General features: G+C 36.0%; 1 protein-coding gene across 1 annotated transcript; it reads left to right on the top strand.

Annotated features, from left to right (window-relative positions):
- Positions 1-435: 435 nt before the first annotated feature.
- LOC117407855 (protein mono-ADP-ribosyltransferase PARP14-like) lies at positions 436-14,522 on the top strand. Its single transcript, XM_034013091.3, has 17 exons — positions 436-681; positions 1,613-1,728; positions 1,967-1,997; positions 2,905-3,156; positions 3,635-3,871; positions 4,090-6,329; positions 6,689-6,925; positions 7,554-7,775; positions 8,440-8,506; positions 8,755-8,904; positions 9,149-9,211; positions 9,312-9,488; positions 10,094-10,300; positions 11,023-11,622; positions 11,762-11,907; positions 12,504-12,678; positions 13,672-14,522. The coding sequence occupies exons 1-17, from the start codon at positions 495-497 to the stop codon at positions 13,953-13,955; spliced, it is 5,391 nt and encodes a 1,796-aa protein (XP_033868982.2). The 5' UTR covers positions 436-494; the 3' UTR covers positions 13,956-14,522.
- The last annotated feature ends 841 nt before the right edge of the window (positions 14,523-15,363 follow it).

Raw genomic sequence — 15,363 nt, 5'->3', positions numbered from 1 at the left:
CTGGAAACTCACTGGACTTTGATATGTATGCAAATTTTGTTAATGAAACCACCAATAGTCACAGAATTTCAGGAATGTCAAGCTTGATATAAAAACTGACCAAAAAAGTAAATAAATAGTGCCCAGTATGTCAATTCTATTCCCAAAAGCTAGCTCATAACCCCAACTTAAACTTCTATTAATTTAGTACTGACAGTTATTTCTTAGAAACGTTGAAACTGTTATCCTAAAACTAAACTAATAATAAGTTATACCGGTTTATGATTTATACTAGTTTAAAAAAGGGAGGGAGGACATTTTGTAAAAAAAACTTTATCGGCAACATAATAACATATCCTCCAACACCCATTATGCAAATCCTGCCAAATTGTCTTTATGTATCTGTGCAAATGGCGTATTCGTGACGTGACCATTTCAGAAAAAACAAAAGTGAAACTTAGAAGTGTAATTGGAACTGGGAAGTCTGGACTGCATTTGGGGTTTGTAGAGAGACGATGGCGGAGTGCTATCCTTATCCCCTGCTAGTGGAGGGGGATTGGACCCCAAACGTTGCTAAAATAATAAAAAACAAACTTCAGATCTACTTCCAGAGTAAGAAGAGGTCTAAGGGAGGCGACTGTCATGTGGAATATGAGGATTTCGACAGCAGTCAAGCAACAGTCTGGTTTAAAACTGAGGACAGTACGTAATCATGTGTTTACTGGTTTTTATGTACAGTTCAGTAGTCTTGCACGTTTCTCTGAGTGGAATTGTTAAATATTTGGTTCTAAATATATATTTGCTATCTCTATGGGGAAGTGTTGAATTAAAGACTCTTTGTTTTTGACGTTGTGCTCCTGAAGAGAAAACACTTAAATATACAGTAAATAAAAAGCATTTAAATGTAGAGATTGGTATTTCTCTTATTAACCTAACAACACCGAGTTGCGCCACCCTCTCGGATGACTCACACCGGTGTTATGCAGAATTCAATGCCCTATGGAAACCAGTTTTTACTACCTGAAATCTGGTGGTCTCGCGATTCGTCTTACGCACTTTCGCCAAGTTTTGTTTTGGCCGAATCTAAGGTTAGGTTAAGGGTGAGGGTTAGTCTATATTCACCGATTTACGCGACCAAAAAAAAAAAAAAATCCCAGACGAATTACTGGCACGGTAAACTGTTCAGCGCCCTGAACATTCAGACCTTTGTATTATGTTTATGACAGATGACGTTACTGGGCTAGTGGCGTTTGTATTGCTGTTTCCGCGGTTGCCAGTACTAGCTGCACAAAACACATTCTTAATACAACACCCCATTTCACGTTTCTCTAAACTTAAAGTCAATAAAATATAATTATAAATATAAACTACTGCCAGCAGTCTTTTGGGAGCTTCTTACTGTCAGTAGAATTTGTACTGGTGTGGTTCTAATCACTGCGTTATATTATAGCAAATATGCACAGTAAATCAGTCTGAAAATAACTGTGTGTGTATATATATATATATATATATATATATATATATATATATATATATATATATATATATATATATATAAAATCATGTAAAATGGAATTCATTTTAAAATGGGAGATGAGGTTAGTGAATTTAAAGCTCCCTCCATTTTTCTTAGCAAGGAAAGGAGTCCTTGAGAAACAAAGCCATGAGCTGAATTTAGAAAAAGAAACAGTGAAGCTGACAGTCAGAGTGCCGGAGGACCCAGGAGAGGCAGGAACTTCTCCACAGCCTGTAAGTATACATCTCGGAGAAACTCTTAGCCCTCTGAATTATTATACCCAATGAATAAGAAGTTCACATTTGAAATACAAAGTATTTTACATTTTGAACAAGCAACAAAAGGCTACTTTGTTTTTTTGTCCTGTAACAAAAAAAGGTTTATATATATATATATATATATATATATATATATATATATATATATATATATATATATATATATATATAATATTTGTATTTTGTTTTCTAGGGGAAAGAACCAATTGATCCACAAGAACAAGGTATTGGACTATTTATTATGTTAACTGTAAAACCCAATAGCTGTATCTAACACAATCCATGCTGTTCTTTGCCCCACGTCTCCAAAAAAGCTGTTGGACAAATGTACAATACCCAAATCCCAGATTACTCATGAGAGTATTGTTTGTTTGTTTGTTTGTTTAAAAACAATATATTGCTCAGATATTTTAAAATCAGAATGATTTACTACTCACCCCACCTGAAAAAAAAGTGATAGAATGAATGACTATAGACTCAGTAACAGAAATACCAGTTTCACTATACAGCCTGCAGGGGGTGCAGTGTTACCAGCACAACCATTTAAAATGTCTAGATTTGTTCGAACAAGTCCCGCGTTCACATTTTAGCTTAGCTATTGAGCACTCAGGGCTTTAATGTTGACCAGTTATGACTTACACACGACTGGAAAAGCTGAAACCTGTCTGGCTCGCTGATCTTCCTCATTTGTTGCATATTTTGGATTTCAGTTTAATGGATCAAAGTGATCTCTGTTTGGCTAAAACATGCAGACAGCTGTTATTGTCAAATAAATAATTAAAAAAGGATATAAAAAAGAAAGTACAGGGAGCTCAATAAGACACTGTCTTTTTACAGCATATATTTTAATATTATCAATATATACCATGTTTAATAGATGTATATACTTCCATTTAGATAAATATACTTCCATTTAGTCTCAAAAAGTATAACTCCATTAGCTGTTAAGAAACTCTGCAGGTGCCAGAACTTAAAATCAGATTGTTGTTTATTTTGATTTGTGGACAAAAGGTAAAATATTCCTTGTCAATTAAAGTGTATATAACATATTTAATGAACTTTAATTGTTATGTTTTTAATCATCAGCAATTCAAGCTTTGTAATTTTAGATAACCTCTGTGTTCTCTTAAGATGCTGTGGACCACTCGAGTAGAGCATTACAGGATGTGTCAGTCTGTGAAGGAAAGTCTGAAGTTGGAGACTGTCAAGATATCGCAGAGAGCACTTCAGTTGTGCTGGAAAATGTCCAGGAGAATATAACAAAGGAAGTTCTAGGAATGATGGTGGAGAATATCTCTAGCTTATCAGAAGATAAAGGGGATTTCAGTTTTGAAATAATTTATGAAATAAACAAAGCTGTTGTGTCCTTCAAAAACAGCAATGGTATGTATGCAGCGTAAGGGCTTGAACTGCAGGTTGATGATTTCTGATTGATCTCTGTTCTTTAACGTGCACATTTTTATAAAAAAAAATGTAAAAAATAACACTGGGTACAATTTGCAGAATGTTTAGAGATCCATATACTTTTATAGATGAATATTCATTAATAGAAAAACATCTTTAGACAATATGCCATATTCAAATGTCGTCTCAACGCTGCAACCCACTTACTGATCAGCAGGACAGAATATTAGTTATCGTCGTCAAGCCAATCAGCTATTTTCACTGGCCTAACCTATAGAGTGAAGTTGCCAGGCTGCAGTTGGAGCTGGACACCAGTAGGGGTCACTGAACTACGTTGAGGCTGATTTGTCTCTTCAAACCCATGACAGAGCAGAGAACGACACAGCACTTAATGGGGACCCTCCTAAGAAACAGATATACTTTCCTATATATCCCTAATTGTCTGTTTAATTTCTAGATGTACTGGTATTTCTTGAGGAATGCATCAAAAACAAGAGGTTTCATCAAAACAAACTGGCTGCAAAACCCCTTGAACTAACAAGAAGTGTCAAAGTGGAAAACCTATCGCCGAATGTCAGTGAAGACCTGCTTCATTTGTACTTTGAACGGACACAGAATGGAGGCGGAGAAGTTGACGGCATTAAAATGCTTCCTAAAGAACAGTCAGCAATTATCTCCTTTCAGGATCATAGAGGTAATGATATCACACATCAGCACTCGTGTCATCTCTTTTTATCTACATTTTGGTTCTTTGCTTGTTCTTATACTTTCATTCACTATATGCAAATATTTCAAAGGCAGTGCTATTGAGTTAGAAATGGCTATTGATTTTGTGTACCTTTATAAAAAGTGAATCAGTAAATTAGGAAAAAACTTGCATTATTTTATTTGTATTTCTTTATTATTTTCTAGTGCCTGAGACTGTAAGAAAGAAAGCCCACACAATCAACAATGCAACTGTAAAGGTGTATCCCTATTATGATTCTTTGGGCACAGCTTTGTACGGGAAAGAGAGACCAATGTGGAAGCTGCCAGACCCGTTTACTGAGAATATTGATTCCTGTGTTTGGAAGTTTCTACACACAAATAACAAACACATTACAATTCTAACAGAAACCATGGCAAAGTATTTCTGTGAACTAGACTGCACAGGTCCGGTAGCAAAAATCAGCCCCTCTCCTGCCTTTTTGAAGCAAAAGTCCTTGACTGCTAAGCATATCAATGCCTGGAAGGATGATGCTTCAAGTGTGTTTTCAAATGCTATGTCCAAGTACAAGTCCTTTGAATGCCATATAAATTCTTCAGTCTGGAAAATATGTGAAATGGAAGTTCGCAGTGTCATGACAGATGCTGTAATCCTTGTACCGGACATGGTCCTGGGGAAAGTCATAATAGCAGGAATGGCAGAGGATGTTGACAGATTACAGCGGGTTCTGACTGAGATTGTGGACAAAGCCACTAAACGAATTGAAAGGGAACGGAATAGCGTGACAGAGAAGGTTGCTGTGGTACCGGCCATGTATAACATACTGAAGCACGATCGACTTCAGGAGAATACCATGAAGGATCATCCAGAGCTCAAGCTAGCTTACAAACCAGAAGTAAAGAGTCTGATCCTTTCTGGTTTAGCGGCCGAGGTTTTCAGTATCAAGAGCAAAGTACTGGAAGCAATAATGCACATGGAGAGGAAGCAAGTTGAGCTCAACCCTCATATTGTCAGCTTTCTTAGTAAAGTGGATAACGAGGACCTATCATACTGCATCTTTACTGCAAATGGCATCAACGCAATGTTTGAGACTCTTGAAAGTGTTGTTTTTATCATAGGAAACACAACTGGGGCTTTTATTGAAGCCGAAAAGCAAATTCGGAAAGTTCTAGGTTTTCAGTGCATTGAAGTAGAAGACAGCAATGTGATCAAGAAAGAAGAGTACAAGCAGTTAATTGTTTCTCTTGACAAGGCCTACAACATCCCCAAAATAACCATGGTAATAAAAGTCTTAAATGAGCAAATTGTCATTGCCGGCTTTTGTGATCGTGTGAAGCATGTTTGTGAACTGCTGTCTGACTTTGTCAACCAAAACTCTCACATCGAAGAAGTTATTAAAGTTCATTCCAACGCAGTCATCAAGTTCATAAAAGACAGAAAAAACAATTTGTGGATGACGAATACACACATAGGGAAAGTGAGAATTGAGTTTCAGACAAGCAAACCAAAAATCAAACTGGACGGTCCAAGGGTTTACGTTTTGGAAATGAAGAAGTTGTTTGAAAAGATAGTTGCATCTCTCCATGCTGACATGTTGAGAATCGATAAGCCCGGGGCAAAGAAGTTTTTCCAAGAACAGAGCAACATGTATATTTCCCTAGCCATGCGGGAACATAACTGTATTGTGGTGCTTCAGGGCAATGACTCTTGGGAAGAAGATGAGGAGTCGGATCAGTCTGCTTGCCAGGTGAAGCTGTCTGGGGGGGTGGTAATATCTGTTTATAAAGCTGACATCTGCCAATGTCCTGTAGATATTGTAGTCAATGCATCCAATGAAGACCTGAAGCACTTGGGGGGTCTTGCAGGAGCTCTCCTTAAAGCAGCAGGACCAGAGCTACAAACAGTGTGTGACCACTATATAAGGGCAAATGGACTATTGAAACCTGGTCAGGCAGTTATAACAAAGGCGGGGAATCTTCGATGTAAGTACGTGATTCATGCTGTTGGTCCCAGGTGGAATGCTGCAGAAGCTCAGAAAGCAGAGTTTAATTTAAAGAGGGCTGTGAAGGAAAGCCTGAACCTGGCAGAAACAAAAAACTGCACCTCTATAGCCATTCCAGCTATCAGCTCAGGAATATTTGGATTTCCCTTAACACACTGTGCAGAAACAATTGCAAAATCTGTACGGGATCATTGTGAAGATGCCCTTGGAGGGGGAACTCTGAAGAAGATACATCTGGTTAACAATGATGACAGAACAGTCCATGCCATGACTCTTGCTGTCAAAAAAATATTTGCTGACCGTGAACCACAAGTAAGAGCAGCGTCGGTGAAACCAGCTACCGAAAAAAGAAAATTCAAAAAACAAGTTGAAGGACTGGAGACCATCCAAACAAAAGAAAAACTGACCATCATCCTAAGGAAAGGAAACATCCAAGATACAACTGTAAGTGATCTGCAATTACGTCTAGGGATGGAGCAATTTGTACAGGATTAATATGGGCAGAAACATGGGAAACCTTGTCGTTTGTTTGGTTTTCTATGTTTGTTTTTTTGAGAGTGTGGGAGGGGATTATACACCCCATAATGTACAGTTTGAAAAAAAAATAAAAACCTTACAGTGAAAATGTAATAAAACATTCTTTATCCTGTACACCCCAGGGAAACCTAGAATGTCCAGTACAAACAACTAGAATGATTATAAATTAATTGGAATATGTGCATTTCATCAAAAGCTACAACATAACCTTAACAAACCCTTTCTTAATCTGCAGTTTATGTTGTTGTTGTCTTTTTAACTTGCAGACTAATGTTGTAGTTAATACCATCTCTGAAGACTTGGACCTCAGCAAAGGTGCTGTTTCTCAAGCTATTCTACAGGCTGCTGGTCTGGAACTCCAGTCTCTTGTTAAGGAAGAGGCAATGGGGTTAAAACCAGGTCTTGGAATGATACTGAGGACAAAGGGATGTCATTTGGAATGTAATTTGGTGTTTAATGCTGTTTCTCCACCATGGGATCAAGGGACAGGCAATGCACAGCAGGTAACCCCATCCATGTTTTCCAAGCCTTTTCTTTCAATTCAGTTAGAACAGCTATATGAAACCCTGTTTCCTATGGCGTCTTGCATTGTACAATTAGTAAAGTAAATAGTTTATCAACTTTTTTTAAGTTGTTATACTTCTAAAATAGCTTTGCAATTTCAAATTAAGTTTTATAAAATATTTCATAATTTCTCTATATGGTAACATATACCAATGTGAATTACTGCATTTTGCTTTGAAAATATGGAGGGTGTCAGTACTTTTGGGCACCACTATATATATATATATATATATATATATATATATATATATATATATATATATATATATATAGTGCAAAATATATATACCAGAAGCCATACTAGAAGTACAACATTTCATGTTGGATTTCAAAATGTCACATTTTTTAATTTGTGTCCGTTTTTCTTTAAATATATAGAAAACTACAAAGCAATATGTAATTCAATATCTTCACGTAACATTATTCAAAAAGTTAAATTCTATAGGGTGATACAAAACTTTTGGCCATACCTGTATGTATATGTGTGTGTGTGTGTGTGTGTATATATATATATATACAGTGTATATATATATATATATATATATATATATAATCTTATATTTCCAGATTTTGAAAGGTATCATTAAAGAGTGTCTACAAGAAGCTGAAAAGCTGCATCAAACTTCAATCACCTTCCCTGCCATTGGAACAGGCAATTTGGGGTTTCCAAAACCCTTGGTAGCCTCAGTCATGATGGAACAAGTGTTGAAGTTCAGCAGTAAATGGAACCCAAAGCACCTTCAAGAGGTTGTTTTTCTGGTGCACCACAGTGATACTCAAGCAGTTCAGGTATTTTTTCATTTAAAAAGGATTTATAGCTAATACAATTATCGTGCAATTCCATCTGCTCATTGTGCTATGGAAGACATTCCCATCCTTGAAATAGATTAAACCAAAAGGGCAAGCCGTGGATATTTTGCATTAAGAAAAACGTTTTCAATAAAAAAAAAAAAATACATGCTTTATTGGCTGTTAAAACATTATTTTCTTTACATACAGCGTTCTTTTATAGCAACATGGCTTGTAATATCTTTATACATGCTGCCAGGCAATCTATTCGAGAACTTTACGGACTCTCCTTGGATTGCACCAGCTTCTTAATTCTAGAGGGAATTCCACACAGGGTGCTGCACATGCTCTAATAGAATGCAACATGTGGATCAAGTCAACCTGTCAGTCTTTTAATGAAAAATAAATCAAATCTAACTTCGATATACGTATTGGTATATTAGATTACTGTTCAGCCATTTTGAGTGGAGTTATGTTTCCTATTCAGCTGGATCCTTCCTACACCTGTGTAAGGGTGTGCAATGTTGATAGAGTTTAGCAGTAATAGCTGACCAGAGGTTATTGTTACTGCACTGGGACCAGGCAACCTTCTCCTGGTTATATTGCTTCCAGCTTCCAGTGATGATCCTCAGTTTGTGAGTTTCCATCATTTTTTTTCTGCCAGGCATTTATTGCTGAATTCAAAAATAAGAAGGTGATACACCCTGCAGAATCAGCTCAACCTGGGGCAGGTAATATTTTTGGATTTTGTATGTTTTTCAATATACATTAGAACATAATCACTGGTAAATATATATATATTACTACTAGATTCAGCCCTAACATATTAAAATCACCTTCTGATGATTAAAATATAACCCAATGTGTTATATTTATTTGTCTTTATTACAGATCTATATGAGTTCTTATCTTAAAATTCTAGAAGTGGAATACTGATAATATATGTTTGAGAATGGCATGCATTTTCTATTCCCCTCAGCTTTCTTTGGCAAAGTCATGTCACCAAATTTAGGTGTATATACAATGTCAATCGGAGCCCTAAAACTGGACGTGTTAACAGGCGATATCACAAAGGAAACCACTGATGTTATTGTAAACTCCTCTAATGACACGTTTACTCTCAATGCAGGTAGGCCTGACACGTTATTTCACAAATGCTAACCAGTGATTTTGTAGCAGTTACAAATGCAATTGAGCAGAAAACATTTTGTTTGTTGTCCAAAACTGTGACGGAATTAGCAATGTGAGGAATATACATTATTATTATTTGTTTATTTGTTTATTTGTTTATTTAGACATTATGACTGTGACTTCAATAATTGAAAGGGAAATCTACAGTATATTGTATTTAACCTTTTTCAAATTCTTTTTAGGGGTATCCAAGGCAATTCTAGATGCAGCTGGCCAGCTTGTTCAGTTTGACTGTATACAATTAGGTAGGCATTGCGTGCCACTCTTATTTTAACATTGCCAACAGCGTTTTTTTTTTTTTTTTTAATTCTTTAATTCTGCCTGACTTTTGCCTTCGTTTTTTAGGGGCACAGCCACATAAAGGGATAATAATTACCCAACCTGGAAATTTGCAGTGTCGCAACATCATTCACATTGTTGGACAAAACGATCCCAACAACATCCGGAGTACTGTGAAGGAGGTTCTTCAGCTGTGTGACCAGAACACATTCACGTCCGTAGCCCTGCCTGCTCTCGGAACAGGTATGTCTCAAAACAATACAGAAAAAAAAATGAAATAAGGAAAAACTTGAAATCTTTCAGCTGCAGATCATTCTTAACACGTGTTATTAATTTTGCATCATGTAACTAGGAAGGATTTCAAGAGAAAAAAAAAAAATTCATGTAGTGTTCTAGAGACATACATATTTTCAGGAATTAAGTTGCATGGACTCAAAAGGTAAAATGGTCTTTGTATGGCCCTGGCTCGCTTTGGACATAGTCTTGTTTGACTCCACCTGCTTCATGGTACAGTATAGAAACCGGTGAAGTTGAAAGATCACAATATCACATCATTTCCTGAGCAAAAACATGACAAATAACACGATGACAGACAGTTAGATTAGGTAACAGGTTGTGTGTCTTTGTTTAAATAAATTCCAATCAAATATAATTCTGAAAAAAGATTAGGCAACGGAAAAAAAAATAAAAATAAAAATCTGTAACAAATTATAGCAAAAGAGCCATTCAGAGTGATTGCAAACATCTTAGCGAGGAGTAAAAAAGGGCATTCCTCCTTTAAATAAACATACATTCTTGTCAGTTATTGTTGGAAAACTGTGTGGTTGTGTTTGCTTTATGTTTTACAGGGCAGGGGGGTGCAGCTCCTTCTTTAGTAGCTGATGCAATGATTGATGCAGTAGTTGACTTTGTGAGTAAGAAACAAACTGAGTATGTGAAACGTGTTCGAATCATCATCTTCCAGACTCAAATGCTAACTGCGTTTCACAAAAGCATGCAGAAGAGAGAAGGAACTGCACTGCCGGAACCTCAGACGCTAATGTCTAAATTCAAATGTAAGTACTGATTTCATTCTTTTCATAGAATCAGCTTGGTTTTTTTTCATGCTAGTTTGATGGAGCTTAAAAAAATGCAATGCTAACTTCCCACTTTTTGTTTTAATGAAATGTGTAAAAGAGTCTTGAATTAATCAAAACAGCAGCTGATCGTTAAAATAGGACCGCAATGTTGGTACGTAAAAAGCCCTTTTTTACCCGTAGTTTTACCCGTACAATGGTTTAGGTACTAAACATCTCTTGCACTGATTTGAATTTACAGTAAATGCTACCACAGTTTAGAACAGGTACTATACGTCAAACACTAGGCCCAGGGGCAATATTAATCTGCCTCACATTCATTTATGATTTCCACCCAATTGCCACCTCTTTATCATATACATTCAAATGAGAGAAAGTAAGATCCTTGACTAATAAAAGCTGCAAAGTAAATAGATTGGAGATGGATGTCAGGGATATCCAAACATATCTCACATTCCCATCAGAATAGGAGTTTACTATGTTATTGGTACTGTATGCTTTCCTGTTTACTGAGTAATGTTGTGGTTTTTTTTTTTTTTTAATTTTTCAAGATTCTCTGGCTAGTGGATCAAATTTTGCATTCAGTTATCAAAAAATATTGTGATATAGAGGCACAGCTACATATAAACTTAAGTAATGTTTTTTTTTCTTATTGTATTTGTCACTTAGTCACCCCTTTACCCCTTTTTTATACAAAACAGCATTAATTTTTGGAAAGCCTGGTAAAGAAGAAAAACCTGATGAGGAGTTTGTTTTAGAAGGAGAAGAAATTGATCCAGCAGTTTTGCATATCTGTGCTGAAACAAGAAGCAGTGTGGAAAGAGCCAAGTCCTGGCTAACAGATTTAATTGTTAAAGAACATGTTGAAGAGAAGATTAAGGATGAGTGGATCAGAAGATTCACTGACAAGGAACGTGATGCCATCAAAACACTTCAAAGAAAACTCCAGATCAGCATAAAGCTTGAGTGCACTAACTATGAGGCGTACATCCAAGTGGGAGGGCTCTCAAGAGATGTGCTGACTGCAATCTCTGAAATCCAGGATATGATCAAAAAAATCAGAGACGAGGAAACCCAGAAGCGCGACGCTGAACTGATCAGCAGCATAGTAGAATGGCAGTATGAAAAGGGCAGCAAATATGTGCCATTCGACAAGCTCACAAACCTCACACTGGAACGGGCTTTTGGTAACGAAGAAAAAAAGATTAAGATCAATAATAAGATGTTTTTCCTGGACCGAAATATTGTTTTAGATGCAAATAAGAAATCCACACAGATAAAACGAGTTCCAAAGACAGAAGGTAAGCTTGTCTTATCTGTGTTTATCATCTAAAACTGAAATTCTATAATTCACATTGAATTCCAATTATCATAAAAAAAAAGGTCTAAGAGGATTTTAAGCATAGTTGTCTAACTTTACAGTACAATCCTCCTTTTCAGACAGTGCTTTAGACAACCTGCCAGGTCACTGGGATGATATGAAGGGGTCAACATGTCTGCAGATACAGCTACAGTCAACGTCAAAGGAATACCAGGATGTGGAACTTTTATTTACAGCGACTTGTCAGAACTTCAGAATTTCGAAGGTATTTATTAAGACATGGTACAGGGAAAGCATTTCAGATTCTGATGTATCACAAGAATATCGGGTTCTGAGTCATTGCTGCTTTACTTTTCTTTATGTAATATCAAACTGCTCTCAAATCTAGGAGCTGCATAGAAAACCTCTGCACTCGCAGCCATTTGAAAATATATTTCCAGACTTTTAGGGTCCTAGATGACAGTTTCAGCGGCAGCAGAAACATGTGGAGTGCTAAGATGTTTGTGTGCATCTGTGAGCAGGTGGTGCACACGCGGATCAGTCAGCGGGGTTGGTGGAGGAGGGGCGTGACAGGAGTGTGTGCAAATGATCCTTTTGACATTGATTAAAAGTTTTGCCACTGACTAATGATCAAAACACTAATTTAGGGCAGCTGTTTATTTTTCAAACCAGGGGCATCAGTTTTATTTCATTTGACTTATTACACCAAAAATATGTTCCAGTAAGCTAAACATGTGTTGCAGTGGTCTAAAAGAAGTGACAGGTACGCTGATACTTTTGCAGAAGGTTGTGTGCTTTCATAACTGGAGTAAAGGAATAGCACTTGTATGAATGATATCTTCGCCAATATTCTCCTTTTAGATTGAAAGAATCCAGAATCCCTGTTATTGGAAGAGCTACCAGATGAAAAAGCAGTTTTTTGATATGAAGAACAAAACTGCTAATAATGAAATGCGATTATTCCATGGAACAGCTGACTCTACAATAGGAGCAATCAATGCAAATGGGTTTAACCGGAGCTTTGCTGGAAAGAATGGTAGTTATATTTCTTATTGTTTATGTATAATCTGAATATCCACATCACTGGTTGTGTCACGTTTAATAATATAACTGAAGATATAACAGTCTATACTTGTGGATTTAAAAACAGCCTACTTATGCAAGTGATATTTTTGCAATTAAGTGCAATACTGTAAAAAATACATATATATATTATTGTTATTTATTTCTTAGCAGACGCCCTTATCCAGGGCGACTTACAATTGTTACAAGATATCACATTATTTTTTTTACATACAATTACCCATTTATACAGTTGGGTTTTTACTGGAGCAATCTAGGTAAAGTACATTGCTCAAGGGTACAGCAGCAGTGTCCCCCACCGGGGATTGAACCCACGACCCTCCGGTCAATAGTCCAGACCCCTAACCACTACACCACACTGCTACAGTGTTGAATGAAATAGCTGAGGCCTCAAACTATTTCATAGGTGCAGACAGACAGGCCAGGATTTTCAGCAAAACATCTGGCTAGGAACAGCAATTGAGAATTATTACACAGCACTAAATTGAGAACAGGATCTGTAGTCTTTGAGGGTTAGTTTAGAATTTAGATATATTTACTCATTCTATTCATTTTAATTTACTAAAGATGTATAAAGTGTAATGTAGATGTTGCCAGCTGTTACTTTCAACATTCAATAATGTTAAAGTTTTGCTCCCCTTGCACAATTTCTTATTCCTTTTGAAATGTATTAGTTTACCAACTGAAAAAATATAAATGGAGAATAAAAATTACAAATAAGGAAAAGTAAGGACTGGTGTGTGTGTGTGTGTGTGTGTGTGTGTGTGTGTGTGTGTGTGTGTGTGTGTATATACTGTCAGTTATTATTTACCACAGTTAAAACATAATATTTAGATATTGTTTCCAAATATTTATTTTTAATTTATTTGAAAAAAGTAATTTGTGAAGGATTTTTTTTTTTTTTAATTGCTTATTTACCCTTCTATTTTATCTTTCTACTGTATAGCTGCACTTCATGGAAAAGGAACATATTTTGCAGTTGATGCAAGTTACTCTGCACACAACACTTACTCTGTACCTGATCTGCAAGGAAACAAGTACATGTATCTCGCCAGAGTACTCACCGGTGTGTTCTCCCAGGGAAACGCTGCTATGATTGTTCCCCCTTCCAAAAGTGCAGATCCTGCTGATTTGTACGACAGTGTAACAGACAATGTGGCAAAACCTAAAATCTTTGTAATATTTAATGATGTACAGGCTTATCCTGAGTACCTAATCACTTTCTGTTGATTCTGTTGATTGTTGTCATGTTCTGCACAGGATAATCATATGGTCATTATTAAAGCAAATATATGTGCCTTTATCAAGCATAATAATTAGAATATAGTATACACTGTAGTAAAGCTTTGAATAGAAATATAACGATAGAAGCACGAAGATTGAACAGAATTGTGCTGCATTCCTCACTGTTACCCTGTTAATGTCAGAACACCAGTCCTGATGCTTATCAAAGTACTCCACTTTGACTGGCGTGTACCCGTACATCTAGACCCCCATTGAGAACTACTGTAGCAAGAACAGTGCTGCCTGTACACGTGACTGTGAACACCATGCGAGCACCCCCTATTGACATGCACAGGTAAATGCATGGAATAGGTTACCAGGTAGCAGCGCTTGAAGCACAAGGAACATCCCAAAAAAATTTCTGACCTGTGGAATATTTCTAATGTTCTTATAATCATACAATGCATACGCAGTAGGGTGTCACAAAATGTCTTCTTGAAACTGTTCTGTAATAATTGGATATATGTATGGCGATTTAATAAAATACCATTATTAAAAGTGTTTTTTTTTTAAGTTTGGTGTCTATCACAAATGTAACCTTTTTTATTCTTGTTTTGAACGTTTTAAACACAAGTAAATCGTGCTGTGTAATGGAAAGCTGTAATTTAAAGAAGACTTTTTACACATTGTATTGGCCCTGACGTCTTGAATTCTCAAGATTGTAGGTGGTAATCTGACATTTTTCTGGTTTACTTTGTCTGATCAGAAGTCTCCCTTAGTGGTTGATTTTTTTAATGTGTTTTACAATCCCAAATGATAAAAAATAAATAATTAAATAATAATAATAATAATAATAATAATAATAAAATTGAATAATCAATGTCTTGTATCTGAAGAAGCTAAACACACAACATTAATATAGTATTGTAAACATGAAAAAAATAATTGTATAAATAAAGGTAATTACATAATCGAAATAAAGGTCAAAATCATAAAGCTGTGTATCTGTTTATTTATTTATTTATTTATTTATTATAATTTAAAATTGTAGTTTTACAAAATAACAAGATTTTTGGTTTAACGCTGAGTTATCAGTTCCCGCGGGAATGTCATCGGCTGAAGTCATCACTATTGTTATTTAATTTTAATGTCCTTTTAAAGTGTTAAATAATATTTAATTCCCACATTATACATCGTCTGGCAATGGGGGAATACTTTAAGACTGAGAATGTTCACCGGGAGAAATATATATTTTTCTTACAAGCATAACATGGCGGTGGATCTAAATACAGCTAATGTTTATGACTAAAATATAAAATTGTCAAGGTGATTTGGGACATTAAGGGAATGCACAATACAAAAATAAAAACCTGTTGCAGTTATGTTCAGTGACAGTGGGTGGCCAATGGTTATC

Source organism: Acipenser ruthenus, chromosome 10 (genome assembly GCF_902713425.1).
Source record: "Acipenser ruthenus chromosome 10, fAciRut3.2 maternal haplotype, whole genome shotgun sequence".
NCBI lineage: Eukaryota > Metazoa > Chordata > Actinopteri > Acipenseriformes > Acipenseridae > Acipenser > Acipenser ruthenus.
The sequence above is the reverse complement of the archived record's forward strand: the minus strand, read 5'-3'. Positions and strand labels throughout refer to the sequence as shown.